Raw genomic sequence first — 13874 nt, 5'->3', positions numbered from 1 at the left:
ATTATCTCCCAAGAGAACTCTCCTCGGTTATCGTCACAGCCGTGTGTATCCCCCACAAGACGATACCAAGATGGCCATGAAGTAACTTCACTGGACTTTGTGCAAACTGGAAACCATATATCCTGAGCCTGCATTTATTGTAGCTGGGGATTTTAACAAAGCTAATTTGAGAACAAGGCTACCTAAATTCTATCAGCATATCGATTGCAGTACACGAACGAGTGACACACTTGACCACTGCTACTCTAACTTCTGCAAAGCACTCAAGGCCCTTACTGCCCTCCTTTTGGCAAATCTAACCATGACTCCATCTTGGTGCTCTTCTCCTCTGGGCAGAAACTAAAAGAGGAAGCACCCATGCTTAGGTCTATCCAACACTGGTCTGACCAATCGGATGCCACGCTTCAAGATTGCTTCGATCATGTGGACTGGGATATGTTCCGGGTAGCCTCAGACAATAACATTGATGTACACACTGACTCGGTGAGCGAGTTTATAAGGAAGTGTATAGGAGATGGTGTACCCACTGTGACTATTAAAACAGTGGATTATTGCCACCGCATTTAATCAAGGCAAGGGGACTGGAAACATGGCCGAATACAAACAGTGTAGTTATTCCCTCCGTAAGGCAATCGAACAAGCAAAGCGTCAGTATATAGACAAAGTGGAGTAGCAATTCAACGGCTCTGGTAGGCTTGATTACCAACAACGAGGAGGAAGTGAGGGCCCTCGGAGTGTGGTGTCAGGAAAATAACTTCTCTCTCAATGTCAGCAAAACAAAATAATTGATCGTGGACTGCAGGAAACAGCAAAGGGAGCACCCCCCTATCCACATCGACGGGACATCAGTGGAGAAGGTGGAAAGTTTTAAGTTCCTCGGTGTAAATATCACTGACAAACTGAAATGGTCCACGCACACAGAGTGTGGTGAAGAAGGCGCAACAGCACCTCTCCAACCTCAGGAGGCTGAGAAAATTTGTTTGTCACCGAAAACCCTCACTAACTTTTACAGGTGCTCTCAATTGAGAGCATCCTGTCGGGCTGTATCACCGCCTGGTATGGCAACTGCACAGCCCACAATTTCAGGGCTCTCCAGAGGGGGGTGTGGTCTGCACTACGCATCACCGGGGGCAAACTACATACCCTCCAGGACACCTACAACACCCGATGTCACAGGAAGGCCAAAAAGATAATCAAGGACAATAACCACCCGAGTCACTACCTGTTCACCCTGCTCCCATCCAGAAGGCAAGGTCAGAATAGGTGCATCAAAGCTGGGACAGAGAGATTGAAAAACCGATTCTATCTCAAGGCTGTCAGATTGTTCAACAGCCACCACTAGCACAGTGGCTGCCTACCCACCGACTTGATATCATTGACCTCTTTAATAAATGGAACGCTAGTCACTTTAATAATGCCACTTTAATAATGTTTACATATCTTGTATTACTCATCTCATATGTATATCCTGTAAACTGTATCCTTCACTATCTATTCTTTACTATCTATTGCATCTTAGCCGCTCTGTCACTGCTCATCCATATATTTTAAACTTATATATTCTTATCCCATTCCTTTTATTCCTTTTCTTATCCCATGACTCCTTCCTAAGTTTGTTTTATTTACTGCTTTAGCACACTCCGCCAACCCTGATGTCCTAGCCGTGTCTGAATCATGGAAATATCCATCCCTAACTATAACATCTTCCGACAAGATAGAACTGCCAAAGGGGGCGGAGTTGCAATCTACTGTAGAGATAGCCTGCAGAGTTCTGTCATACTGTCCAGGTCTGTGCCAAAACAATTCAAGCTTCTACTTTTAAAAATCCACCTTTACAGAAACAGGTCTCTCACTGTTGCTGCTTGTTATAGACCCCCTTCAGCCCCCAGCTGTGCCCTGGACACCCTATGTGAATTGCCCCCCATATATCTTCAGAGTTGACCTAAACTGGGATATGCTTAACACCCCGCTCATCCTACAATCTAAAATAGATTCCCTCAATCTCACACAAATTATTAAGGAACCTACCAGGTACAACCCTGGGAACCCACTTAGATATCATCCTGAACAATTTGCCCTCTAAATACACCTCTGCTGTCTTCAACAAGGATCTCAGCGATCACTGCCTCATTGCCTGCGTGTGTGATGTGTCCGTGGTCAAACAACCAACCCTCATGCTGTCAAACATACCCTCGTAAAACTGTCCATCCTACCGATCCTTGACTTCGGAGATGTTATTTACAAAATAGCCTCCAACACTCTACTTAGCAAACTTGATGTACCACAATGCCATCCGTTTTGTCACCAAAGCCCCATATATTGCCCACCACTGTGACCTGTATGCTCTCGTTAGCTGGCCATCATTACATATTCGTTGCCAAACCCACTGGCTCCAGGTCATCTATAAGTCTTTGCTAGGTAAAGCCCCGCCTTATATCAGCTCACTGGTCACCATAGCAGCACCCACACGTAGCACGTGCTCCAGCAGGTATATTTGATTGGTCATCCCCAAAGCCAACACTTCCTTTGGCCGCCTTTCCTTCCAGTTATCTGCTGCCAATGACTAGAACAAATTGCAAACATCACTGAAGCTGGAGTCTCATTTCTCCCTCTAACTTTAAGCATCAGCTGTCAGGGCAGCTTACCAATCACTATACCTGTACACAGCCAATCTGTAAATAGCACACCCAACTACCTCATCGCCATATTGTTATTTATCCTCTTGCTCTTTTGCACCCCAGTATCTCACCTTGCACATCATCATCTGCACATCTATCACTCCACTAGTAATGCTAAATTGTAATTATTTCGCCTCTATGGCCTATTTATTTTCTTACTCTTCTACATTTGCACACACTGTACATATATTTTTCTATTGTGTTATTGACTGTACGTTTGTTTATGTGTAACTCTGTGTTGTTGTTTTTGTCGCACTGCTTTGCTTTGGCCAGGTCGCAGTTGTAAATGAGAACTTGTTCTCAACTGGCCTACATGGTTAAATAAAGGTGAATTTTTTTTTTATTGTGTGTATTAGGTTTTGTTGTAGAATTTGTTAGATATTAGGTTTTGTTGCGAAATTGTTAGATATTTCCTGTTAGATACTGCTGCACTGTCGGATCTAGAAGTATAAGCATTTTGCTACACTCGCAATAACATCTGCTAACCATGTGTATGTGACCAATAACATTTGATTTGATTTGATTTGGGAAAGCATGGTTGTGTGTTTCTTTTTAGGTCTAATGCTGCCATCTTGTGGTTATATTTGGAACAATCACCATGCCAAGATAATACATGATAGTACTTTACTATATGTGTGATATAGTTTGATCTGTTGAGTTGAGAAGCATGATGAAATGGGAGATTATATGTAAGTAATCTGTGTTCAGAGTGTGAGTTATTGACTGCCTATTGTCTAACAGCAGCAAGGCGTCTCCCAGTCTAAACAGAGCTGATTTGATCTCTGACTCCTCTTCGTCAGCAAGCCATATTGTAGAGCCCTGAACAATGCATCAGAGGTGTGGCTAACCACAAACATGGAGCTCAGTTGGAGATTTCAGAGAGGGCTTCCAATTACAAACACCAACTAAGTTGTACTAATTATCTCCCTCTCTCTCGTGCCTGCTCGCACACTCACTCGCACAGACACACAGACACACACACACTTCAACATGCCAAATTGCTCAGGATGCTCGTTCATTTGTGTTGTATTGTTCTTCAGATGTTGCTCCAGGCACTGTGAGTTAAGATGAGACACATCATTCCTCTGGCACGCTGATAGCTTTCTAAAAGCTTTCCACTCCACTAATTAAGTACACCCAACTTGGGAGCAATCATTCTTAGTCGTAATTAAAGGCAAATGTAACGACCCACTGGACACCAGTGGTGGCTGGTGGGAGGAGCTATATGAGGATGGGCTCATTGTAATGGCTGGAACAGTATCAAACACATCAAACATATGGAAACCATATGTAGAAAAAAAGAGGAGGAAGGGAAACGCTGCTTAGGTACACAATCTTAGATTTTGGTAGACAGAAGGTGCTCTTTGGTAAAAGGGGTAAATTGGTCATCAAAAAGAAAGAAGGACCAAGGCACTCTTCATATAATTTATTAAAATGCCTTATTTGTATGGCATGTTCAATGGAAACAAAAAACTCTGATGCGTTTCGGCTGCATGGCCTTCTTCAGGGAGTACAAGGAAATGATAGTACAATGTCCTCTTTTGAACAGCTTTTGTGGCTACAGAATTCATTGGACATCACCTAGTAAGCAATACTATACACATTAAAAAGTGAAATACTGTAGATATGTTATCGAAAAGATCAACTCAAAGCTAGAAGCATCAGAACCCCTAGAAAGGTAGTTCTAACATTAAATATGACTGGGCAAAGTGCCAAGAATAGGTGAACCATATATTCCACAGGACACTAGAACACAGCAAACATGGACAACAACAGTCTAAACATAGCTGAGGGCAATAGAGCAAAATGTCCACTAGATGATAGCAAATGGACCTATCATGACCCTAAAGGAAAGGTGACAAATCCATATATTCATTTAAACCAGGGTACTTTGTGGCCTGCAGTTTGTAAATCCCAAAACTTTCCCTTTGGTTCAGCTGTTTAAGGCGGCCCCCTTTTCTAATTGAGGCTGGAACATGATCAATACCCATAGCTTGTAGGGAGGCAGGGTTGCCATGGTGTAAGGACTTGTAGTGCCTTGCCATGGGGTAGTCTTCATTGCCTACCAGTATGGCGTACTTGTGTTCCGCTAAGCGGTCTTGAAGGAGTGTCTTTATCCGTCCAATGTAGAACACCTTGCACTGTGGACATTCTAATCTGTAGATGACATGAGTGGTTTTACAGTTAATGAAATGCTTGACTTGATACTCCATTTTAGACGCTGTGTCAACAAAAAACTTTTTATGTGCAATATTTCTGCAATGGTTCCACTGGTTACATTTCAAAAAAGCCCTTGGGGTTTGTGGTCTGGCCAAGTGTTTTGAGAGTCACCAGGAAGATAACTGTGGACTAATTTGTCATTTAGGGTAGAACATCTCTTAAAGCTAATGACTGGCGGCTCTTGGAAAACTTGGCATAGTAGCGTATCGCTTTGGATGGTTCACAAATGATTTTTAATAGTACTTTTAATGTTTTCTGCTGTATTTTGTTAAAAAAAAGACACTCTGACGTATCACGAGGCACGAGTACTCTCTGTCAAGTCGTCCGGCCCTTACACTGTATCGGCATCTTTCAGGACCAGAGTGCTGTAGCCCCGATTCAAAAAGCGAATCTCCAATTCAGCAGATTTGACACTGGAGTCAGTTACCTGATCGCAAATTCTGCGGACTCTTTGGAATTGGCCAAATGGAATGTTCTCTTTTAGCCTTTTGGGGTGAAAGCTGTCTGCCCCCAGAATGGTATTCCCATCTGTAGGCTTCCTAAAGATTGATGTGTGCAAACAGCCGTTGTCATTTTTACTGTCATTTTTACAATCCACTATTTAAGTACACCGAACTTGGGAGCAATCATTCCTAGCCGTAATCAAAGGCAAATGTAACAACCGGCTGGACACAAGTGGTGGCTGGTGGGAGGAGCTATAGGAGGATGGGTTCATTGTAATGGCTGGAACAGTATCAAAAACATATATAAACCACATGTTTGACTTCGTTCCTTTCATTCCAATCCAGCCATTATAATGAGTCAGTCCTCCTATAGCTCCTCCCACAAGCCTCCACTGCTGGGCACAGACATCAGTTCAATGTCTAGTTTTGATTTGCATTTCTTTGAGGTGTCAACTAATGTGAATTCAATGTGAAATCAACAAAAATTTGTCACCATGTCATTGGATTTATGTTAAAAGATGGGTGAAAAAAAGACCGTAAGGTACATTGTTATTATGACAAACTCTCTTGCAAGATGACGACAACAATCATTTAACAGCAACATATGCAATACCTTTCTGAATTTGCCTTTGATGGTGCAGTAAGATCAACTTTGAAATAAAAATATATTTTGCACTGCGATGGAGTACAGGTTAACATTTTAATGGCTAGATTACCATACTAGCTGTATGAAAAAATATGACATTTTCCATGTTGATTCAACGTGTTAATACAACGTAGAGGCTGATACACTCATATTAGAGGCCACAACGCACAACCGCATTAGCAATTTAACACAAGTAGGAATCAAAGTGTAAAAAGGAAAGAAGTTAATCTCTGATTTGTGCCATACAGGAGAGCTAGCAAAGCAATTTTTTACACATTTAAGTTACATTACAGATTTTTTCAAAAATGTATAACACCCCCCCATCAATCAACACGCAATACCCCATAATTACAAAGCAAAAACTGTTTTTTAGAAATGTTTCCATTCCAGGTGAAGCTGGTTAAGAGAATGTCAAGAGTGTGCAAAGTTGTCATCAAGGTAAAGGGTGGCTACTTTGAAGAATCTCAAATATAAAATATATGATTTGATTTGTTTAACACTTTTATGGTTACTACATGACTCCATATGTGTTATTTTATAGTTTTGATGTCTTCACTATTATTCTATAATGTAGAAAACAGTAAAAATAAAGAAAAATCCTTGAATGAGTAGGTGTGTCCAAACTTCTGACTGGTACTGTAAGTATTCAGAACCTTTACTCAGTACTTTGTTGAAGCACCTTTGGCAGCGATTACATCATCGATTCTTCTTGGGTATGACACAACAACTTGGCACACCTGTATTTGGGGAGTTTCTCCCATTCTTCTCTGCAGATCCTCTCAAGCAGGTTGGATGGGGACCGTTTCTGAACAGCTATTTTCAGGTCTCTCCAGAGATGTTCGATCGGGTTCAAGTCCAGGTTCTGGCTGAACCACTCAAGGAAATTCAGAGACTTCAGAGACTTGTTCAACCCCTGCGTTGTCTTGGCTATTTGCTTAGGGTTGTTGTCCTGTTGGAAATGCAATGTCGCCCCCAGTCTGAGCAGGTTTTCATCAAGGATCTCTCTGTACTTTGCTCCGTTCATCTTTCCCTCGACCCTGACAAGTCTCCCAGTCCCTGCCTCTGAAAAACATCCCCACAGCATGATGCTGCCACCACCGTGCTTCACCGTAGGGATGGTGCCAGGTTTACTCCAGACGTGATGCTTGGCAATCAGGCAAAATAATGCAATCTTGGTTTCATCAGAGACCAGAGAATCTTGTATCTCATTTCTATATTTCTGTTTTTTATTTTTAATACATTTGCAAACATTTCTAAAAAACTGTTTTCGCTTAGTCATTTATGGGGTATTGTGTGTAGATTGCTGAGTATTTAAAAAAAATTTTTTTTTTAGAAAAAAAGTCTGTAACCTAACAAAATGTGGAAAACGTCAAGGGGTCTGAATACTTTCCAAAGACACTGTATGCTAAGTGTCACAAATGGTACCAATATTGCATTTTGGCCTTTACAAGTAGGCTTTTATATCCACATGAATTCCTACGGTACTCTTTAACCACCACACTGGTATGATTATTATGGCCAGTGTCGTAGTAAACAGCATATACTGTATTACACTACTGCTCATCCAATTTTCAATTTGCCCACTTTGCAATTCTACTCTCCTTCAGCATTTGAAATAAACACACATGTTCACCATGGCATTTCCTTTTTGCTTACATTGGTTAAGTGGTTAAGATTGACCAAAACAATAACCTAATTTCCTTTTGGACTAGATGCCACAGCACAGAGTAGGCAGAAGGAGGCAGGCCGACTGATAGTTTCAGCTGTAGAAGAAAGTGATTGGAAGTGCCAAGGACAACACAGGAAATGACTGTGACAGATTTGATTGTGGGGCTGAGGGATGATGCAGCTCAAAGAGCTCAGTGCATTTGGCTACGGAGCGAGTGACAGAGTGCCGCTACCCTCGACCGCCTCCATGTCAATTATGCAGAACACAGACAACCAGAAGTTGTAGAAGTGTAAATTGATTTGACATAGAGCTGCACGCGTTGCCTTTTGATTCTAAGAATGTCTCTCTAATACGCCGTATAATACATTGCTGAACCACTGGGTATTCTGAAATAGAAGGGCATAGAGGTTCCGGTACAATTCAAAATGAGGTGTGCTTTAAGAGGCCATGTCAACATGAACCTGGATTTCCAAAGAGCTTTAGAACTAATTTCATGCAAACATGGGCTGAACAATGGAAATCGATGTTTCGCATTCTAAATGCTAAAACACGGGAGGGCTTATAGTGGTGTATTCTAAGCAAGAAGCTTTCTGGACTAAATTCACAATACAATAAAATACTCTAACTAATCTAAATAACAGCTTGTAAACGTTCCAGAAAAATTGAATTGTGTACTCTTATTAAAAATACGCCCTCTGAGTAAGGCTGGTGAGAGTGGCCATGAGCAAAGTCACGTCCCTGGAGTGTGTGCCCCTCATGAGTAATGAATACAAATGGAAACTTTTCCTGAGTCTCTTACCATAACGCCGGAGATGAAGGGCTGAGCTCACCTCACAAAAGCCATAGAAATCAGTTGTATGGCAGAGCAAAGGAGCTCTGCCTGTCTCACCCTCATACAGATACACACACACACATATACTCATGCGCATGAACTCCCATTCATGCATACACACACATAGACACACACAGACACATGCACACGCACATACACGCAGACACACAAACACTGGTAAATTAACATAAATGACAGCACGTTAGCATGTACACTTGGGAAATGAATGGTAATGGCAGCTCAGCCCCTCTCTCTTGTCTCAGATCCTGTCTAACCTGGACAGATCTTCACAGGGACCTACAAAATATCAATCGGTGTGTCTCAGCTGTGAAGCGCTCTCTCACGGATAAAGAGCTTATGCATGAAACCTCTGGAAACACACTTGAGCTTGACTTGTAAAATGCTGTTGCACTGAGCAAATCCCTGATCAAAATCCCTTAGAGACATTTGGATGGCAGAGAGATGAAGGTATGGTGGGAGCTGTACAGCTCTATGTCAACAAGGAGGAAGGGATCTCTCACATCCTCCACCTCGCCTCCTTTTGAAAATGTATTGGAGAATAAAGTCAGAGGGGAGGGACCTTAGACCTTCTCCTCCAATATGGTTGGGAGGAAGGCAAAGAGATAGAATGGGAGGAATCGAGTTGGCAAAGAGAGAGGATGTGAGGAATCGAGCAAATCGAAATTGAGATAGCATTCTCTATTATCTTTCCTTGCATCTTGTGGCCTCTCCCCTCTTCATCTCCTTGCTTCCAAACATATTCATCTTGGATGTACAGAAATATATATTTTTAAAAATAACTTTCCGGAAAGTTCTCTGATTTGGCACTTTATTCTCCTTTAACTACCAAAACACCCTGTTTCTCTGGTGCAGATACCCCTCTGTGACCAGAGAATAAGGAGTATGTCCCAATAATGTCTCCTTCTTCCTGAGTTGTGCTCCCGGTCACTGCTCCCCACAAATTTAAAAGCCATGGATTGGTGTAGACATGGGCTAGAGGATTTTCTTATGACTGTCATTTCCTGTCAAATCAATTAAGGGAAGTACACACTTCAAAATAAAGGAGAGATTATTGGGATGCATCCTAGAAGTGAAAAGGGAAGAGGGAACAAGGAAAGTGCTTTTCCACTGGAGGTATTTAGATTGAGATAAACTTGCCATCCCGTGTAGCTCAGTTGGTAGCGCATGGCACTAACAATGCCAGGGTTGTGGTTTCGATTCCCACTGGGGACCAGCACAAACAAATATGAACATGTATGCACTCGTTACTGTAAATTGCTATGGATAAGAGCGTCTGCTAAAAATCTAATCCAACTAGGCTTGGTCGTGTGATGTTAAAGGTACTTAGGACAGGCATAAAGTAATGCAGTGAGTTGAAGAGTTTATGTTTCACCATCAGTCTGCTACTGTATAGTTACACTACCAGTATTTTTCTGTAGTACTACTGGTACCATACATTAGCCATAACTACGCAACTGTCACAAAAGATAGGGTCTCATTACAGTTAAAGTAACAACAGTCTCACCATGTTTCAGTAGTTCTTGGGGTGTATATTTGATTCCATTACCGTATATGCATCATCGAACAGTATGGAAAACACATGATGAGGGCAAGCGAATGGAAGCGTAATTAATAGCCAACAAAATGAATTTGCCCCACAAAATGACAACATGAATTAGCTGTTTCTAGTGATAACCAAAGAGCATCTTTTCCCTGGAGGCAAACACTTGTGATTCTGAATAACGGCTTAGAAGAATTGAAATCAGAGGTGGAGCAATGATGGAACCATTTTCAAGGTGTCAAGTTTCCTTTGATGCCTCTTGTCTTATAGGCTACTGTAGTAGGCCTACAATACAGAGATGATTGCAAATTATAGTGGCGATGTGTCTCACTTCACCATAAAGAAAATCATTCTCAACCAACAGTTCTATGAACTGAATAGAACACTTTCTGTTTTTGTTGCACCCATCATTTCTGGTTTGTTAAAAGAAACAGATCCCAATTCCAGTAACATTTTAAAGGCATATCTGAGACTTCTCAAAGGAATACAATACGGTTTAGAGTGTTGTAGGATGTATGTTCATTAGTAGCCTATAATAAAAACATTGGTAGCGTAGGCCTAGCCTATAAATTAAAACCCTATTTCTCTTAAAGATACATATTAATTACATTGTTATATTGTGATCCAGTGAGTTCTCATATTGCGTGATCATTCAAGTATGATAATTGCATTTACTGCAGGTACAGTACATTAGAAGTAAGTAGGATCTTTGAAGTGTACAGTGCAGTACAGCACAGCACAGCACAGTGCAGCTTTATAAACTGGGGCAAAGTTTTTCATGTGTGATTAAGTGACCCCCCTCCATACACACACAGTGCGAAACCACAGTGGGAATTATGCTCACCCACATTGAGGAAGTAAAAAAGGTCATTGGATGTTAGCATGTGCACCACTGAGCAGATTCTGTCCTATCAGATTTGATATGGTGCACTGGACTAGGCTAATACATCTCACTTTCTAAACTCATGGGACAGAGACGTTTCCCTTTAACATATGTGTATGCATCATATTACTGACTGTCAGACACTTTCACATAAAACACGTATCACCTTAATAATGTGACCCAGCATTTTCCATTTCCAATAACAAGTTCTTAAAAAAAACAGAATTTTTGTTGTCATGCTTATTCATTCTGTATCATTTTGTTAATTTGCTTACCTGGTTAAATAAGCCTATACCTTGCATGTCCATTCAATTATATGGAGATAATAGTATAAGACAATTAATATTTCATCACCTTGAATATTAAAACAAATTAATATTTTAACAGTTAAGCTAATGATCTGTAGGCAGACCGACTGATGGGTTCAGGTTGCACGCATTGGGTCTGGAGTACCTGCATCATGCTGTATTGTGTTGCTCTGTCTTAGTAACACAAGGCAAAGTAGTTTCTCAACAGGATAGCGTTTTAATTCAAGGTCTCATCTATCTCTTCCTTCATAGACAGGTGCGCGGACGACCGACTAGGGCTAGATCTAGTTTTGAAAATGATGGAGCCATACAGTTTCCCCGAGTGCTTGGAATATGCAAAGGCTTTTCTCCTGTACATCTCTGCCTTCCACATAGATATCATTAGCAGAGTGGACAGCACTACCCCGCCCAGCGTCAGTAGGCAAAGCCCTGCTATCACGCACCTATCCAGGTGTGCCCCTACCCTGGCACTTTCTATTTCCAGCCTCTCCATCTCCCTCGCGGACACGCTCTCCGGGTCCACTTTGACCTCGCGAGGGACTGCATAGGATATAATTACTAACGAGATCCCGGTGACTAGGAAAGTGACCGCGCTTATAAAACCGTAATCTACAGATGCCCCCGAATTTTCTGATGCGAGATCATCTGACATTAGAGAGAGCTCATGCAACCCCTCCGGCCGAATGTCGCTCGCACAGTCATTAGGCCTACACCAGGATTTGTGGATACTTTCCCCACTTTTCACAGGGCTTGCCAGGCGCAAATTCACATTCTCGTCGACGTAGGTGAAAGATGTATCTAATTCTTCGTCGCAGCACACGTTGACCTTCTCCACCGCAGGGTGACGGTGTTTAGGATGCGGACCTCCGTTATGGGGAACCGTCCTTGGTGTTGAATTACACAGTCCTTTGCAGCCCGGAGCTGAGATAGAGAGCGCCCCTTCGGCTGAACTGATAGCTTTACGAACATGCACCGGATTGGAAGCCCAGTCAAGGACGCAGGGAAGAACGGGTTGTCTGCCTCTTCCTTCCTTATCTATATAAAGCAGCTCTACAGAAGCCATTCGATTCTTTCCGCTGGTTCACTTCAATTATTTCTCCACGGCGTTCTCAGTCCGCTGCATTCCTGATGAGAAATAATTGACAAATCAGATGTCACATAGGGGCTGATTATTACAAACTATCACATTATTGCATAGAGAAAACGGCAGCCACCTGTACGTAATTTGTGGCGTTTCAAGCGCATTTTGAGCACGTATGCTCATGATATCAAAAATACTTATTCCAAAAATTGACAATTGTTTGGGTTTAAATAATTTGCTCCATGTATACAAACCGATTAAAGTGGCAGATTAGCCGTACCCAATTAGTGCGCAATCCCGTAAACCCACAGATGATCTGTAATTATTTTTCAAACATAATGCAAATCATATTATGGAAGAACACACTCTTCACTATACCTAGTCATGAGAAGTGTATATAACTGTATCATAGGGCACATACAATTTCCAATAGGCTGTTATGGAGTTAAATCATTTCAGTAGGCTGTTATGGAGTTAAATCATTTCAGTAGGCTGTTATGGAGTTAAATCATTTCAGTAGGCTGTTATGGAGTTAAATCATTTCAGTAGGCTGTTTTGTGTGAGAAAGAGGGATGTTTTTGAAGTAGATAAAACGCTTTCCACGCCTTGCAATATGCTTCTTCACAATATCGCTGTGAAATATTGAAGATGAATCAAATAAGGTGATAGTTTTTGCGATGTGTATTTGGAGCATGCATAGCGTTGTCTTCTCTATAGCCACAGCGCATCTGTTTAGTGTGCTCAGCTAATATAAACTACTGTATTTCAGGAAATAATTCATATAAAAGCACTTACTTCTTCAGAATTCATTATGTCGAACTTTCTTCATATCCCAGAATACTTTGTATCGAATAATCATAATAGATCGATGACTAAATGGCTTTAACAAAAATGTAGCCTACATGATGTTAGAGTCCTCGTCTGCTTGAGAGGAAAGATTTTCGCTGTAGTCCCTCCCTCCCACGCAAGGTTTAAACGGCCTCGCTATGGTGCTGACATGAGCTGGCTACCCCTGGTACCCTTGAACAGATGCAGATTACTCCAGTGTGCAGTCAAATAAACACACACCAGAGAGGATTTAATTCTTATGGACCTCTGTATTTGAATTCCATATGGACTTATATAAATATTGCTCAAATAATGTTGCCCCTAAAGTATCAACCTTATGGAAATTCGATATCGTTTATTTGATCAAATGTCCATTAACGTTACTAGAGCTGTGTTAATAATCTGCTCAAGATGTGTACTTCGTGTAGATGCTTGGTTGCATCAAGAGAAAACATGCATAGGTTTAAACCATAGCCAAGGTGAATTGTCAATTAAACCACACGTGGGAAAGGGAAAGGGAGCATCTATTCAGTTGTAGACCTGAATGCATTCAACTGAAATGTGTCTTCCGCACTGAATCAGAGAGGTGCGGGTGGCTGCCATCGTCGACATCCAAGTCATCGGCTCCCGGGGAGCAGTAGTTCTTGGGGGTTAACTGCCTTGCTCAGGGGCAGAAGGAGATTTTTTTTTTAACGTTGTCTGCTCAGGGATTCTCCCTTTCGGTT

At 41.7% G+C, this 13874-nt stretch overlaps 1 protein-coding gene across 1 annotated transcript; it reads right to left on the bottom strand.

Moving 5' to 3' along the window:
* Positions 1–7355: 7355 nt before the first annotated feature.
* Positions 7356–13245, bottom strand: LOC109901501 (transmembrane protein 74-like). The gene is made up of 2 exons (XM_020497500.2): positions 13117–13245; positions 7356–12365 (listed from the first exon to the last, which is right to left on the bottom strand). The coding sequence occupies exon 2, from the start codon at positions 12301–12303 to the stop codon at positions 11458–11460; it is 846 nt and encodes a 281-aa protein (XP_020353089.1). The 5' UTR covers positions 12304–12365; positions 13117–13245; the 3' UTR covers positions 7356–11457.
* Between the last annotated feature and the right edge of the window lie 629 nt (positions 13246–13874).

This window comes from Oncorhynchus kisutch, linkage group LG13 (assembly GCF_002021735.2).
Source record: "Oncorhynchus kisutch isolate 150728-3 linkage group LG13, Okis_V2, whole genome shotgun sequence".
In the NCBI taxonomy this organism is placed as follows: Eukaryota; Metazoa; Chordata; class Actinopteri; order Salmoniformes; family Salmonidae; genus Oncorhynchus; species Oncorhynchus kisutch.
This window is presented reverse-complemented; position numbering and strand designations above follow the sequence as displayed.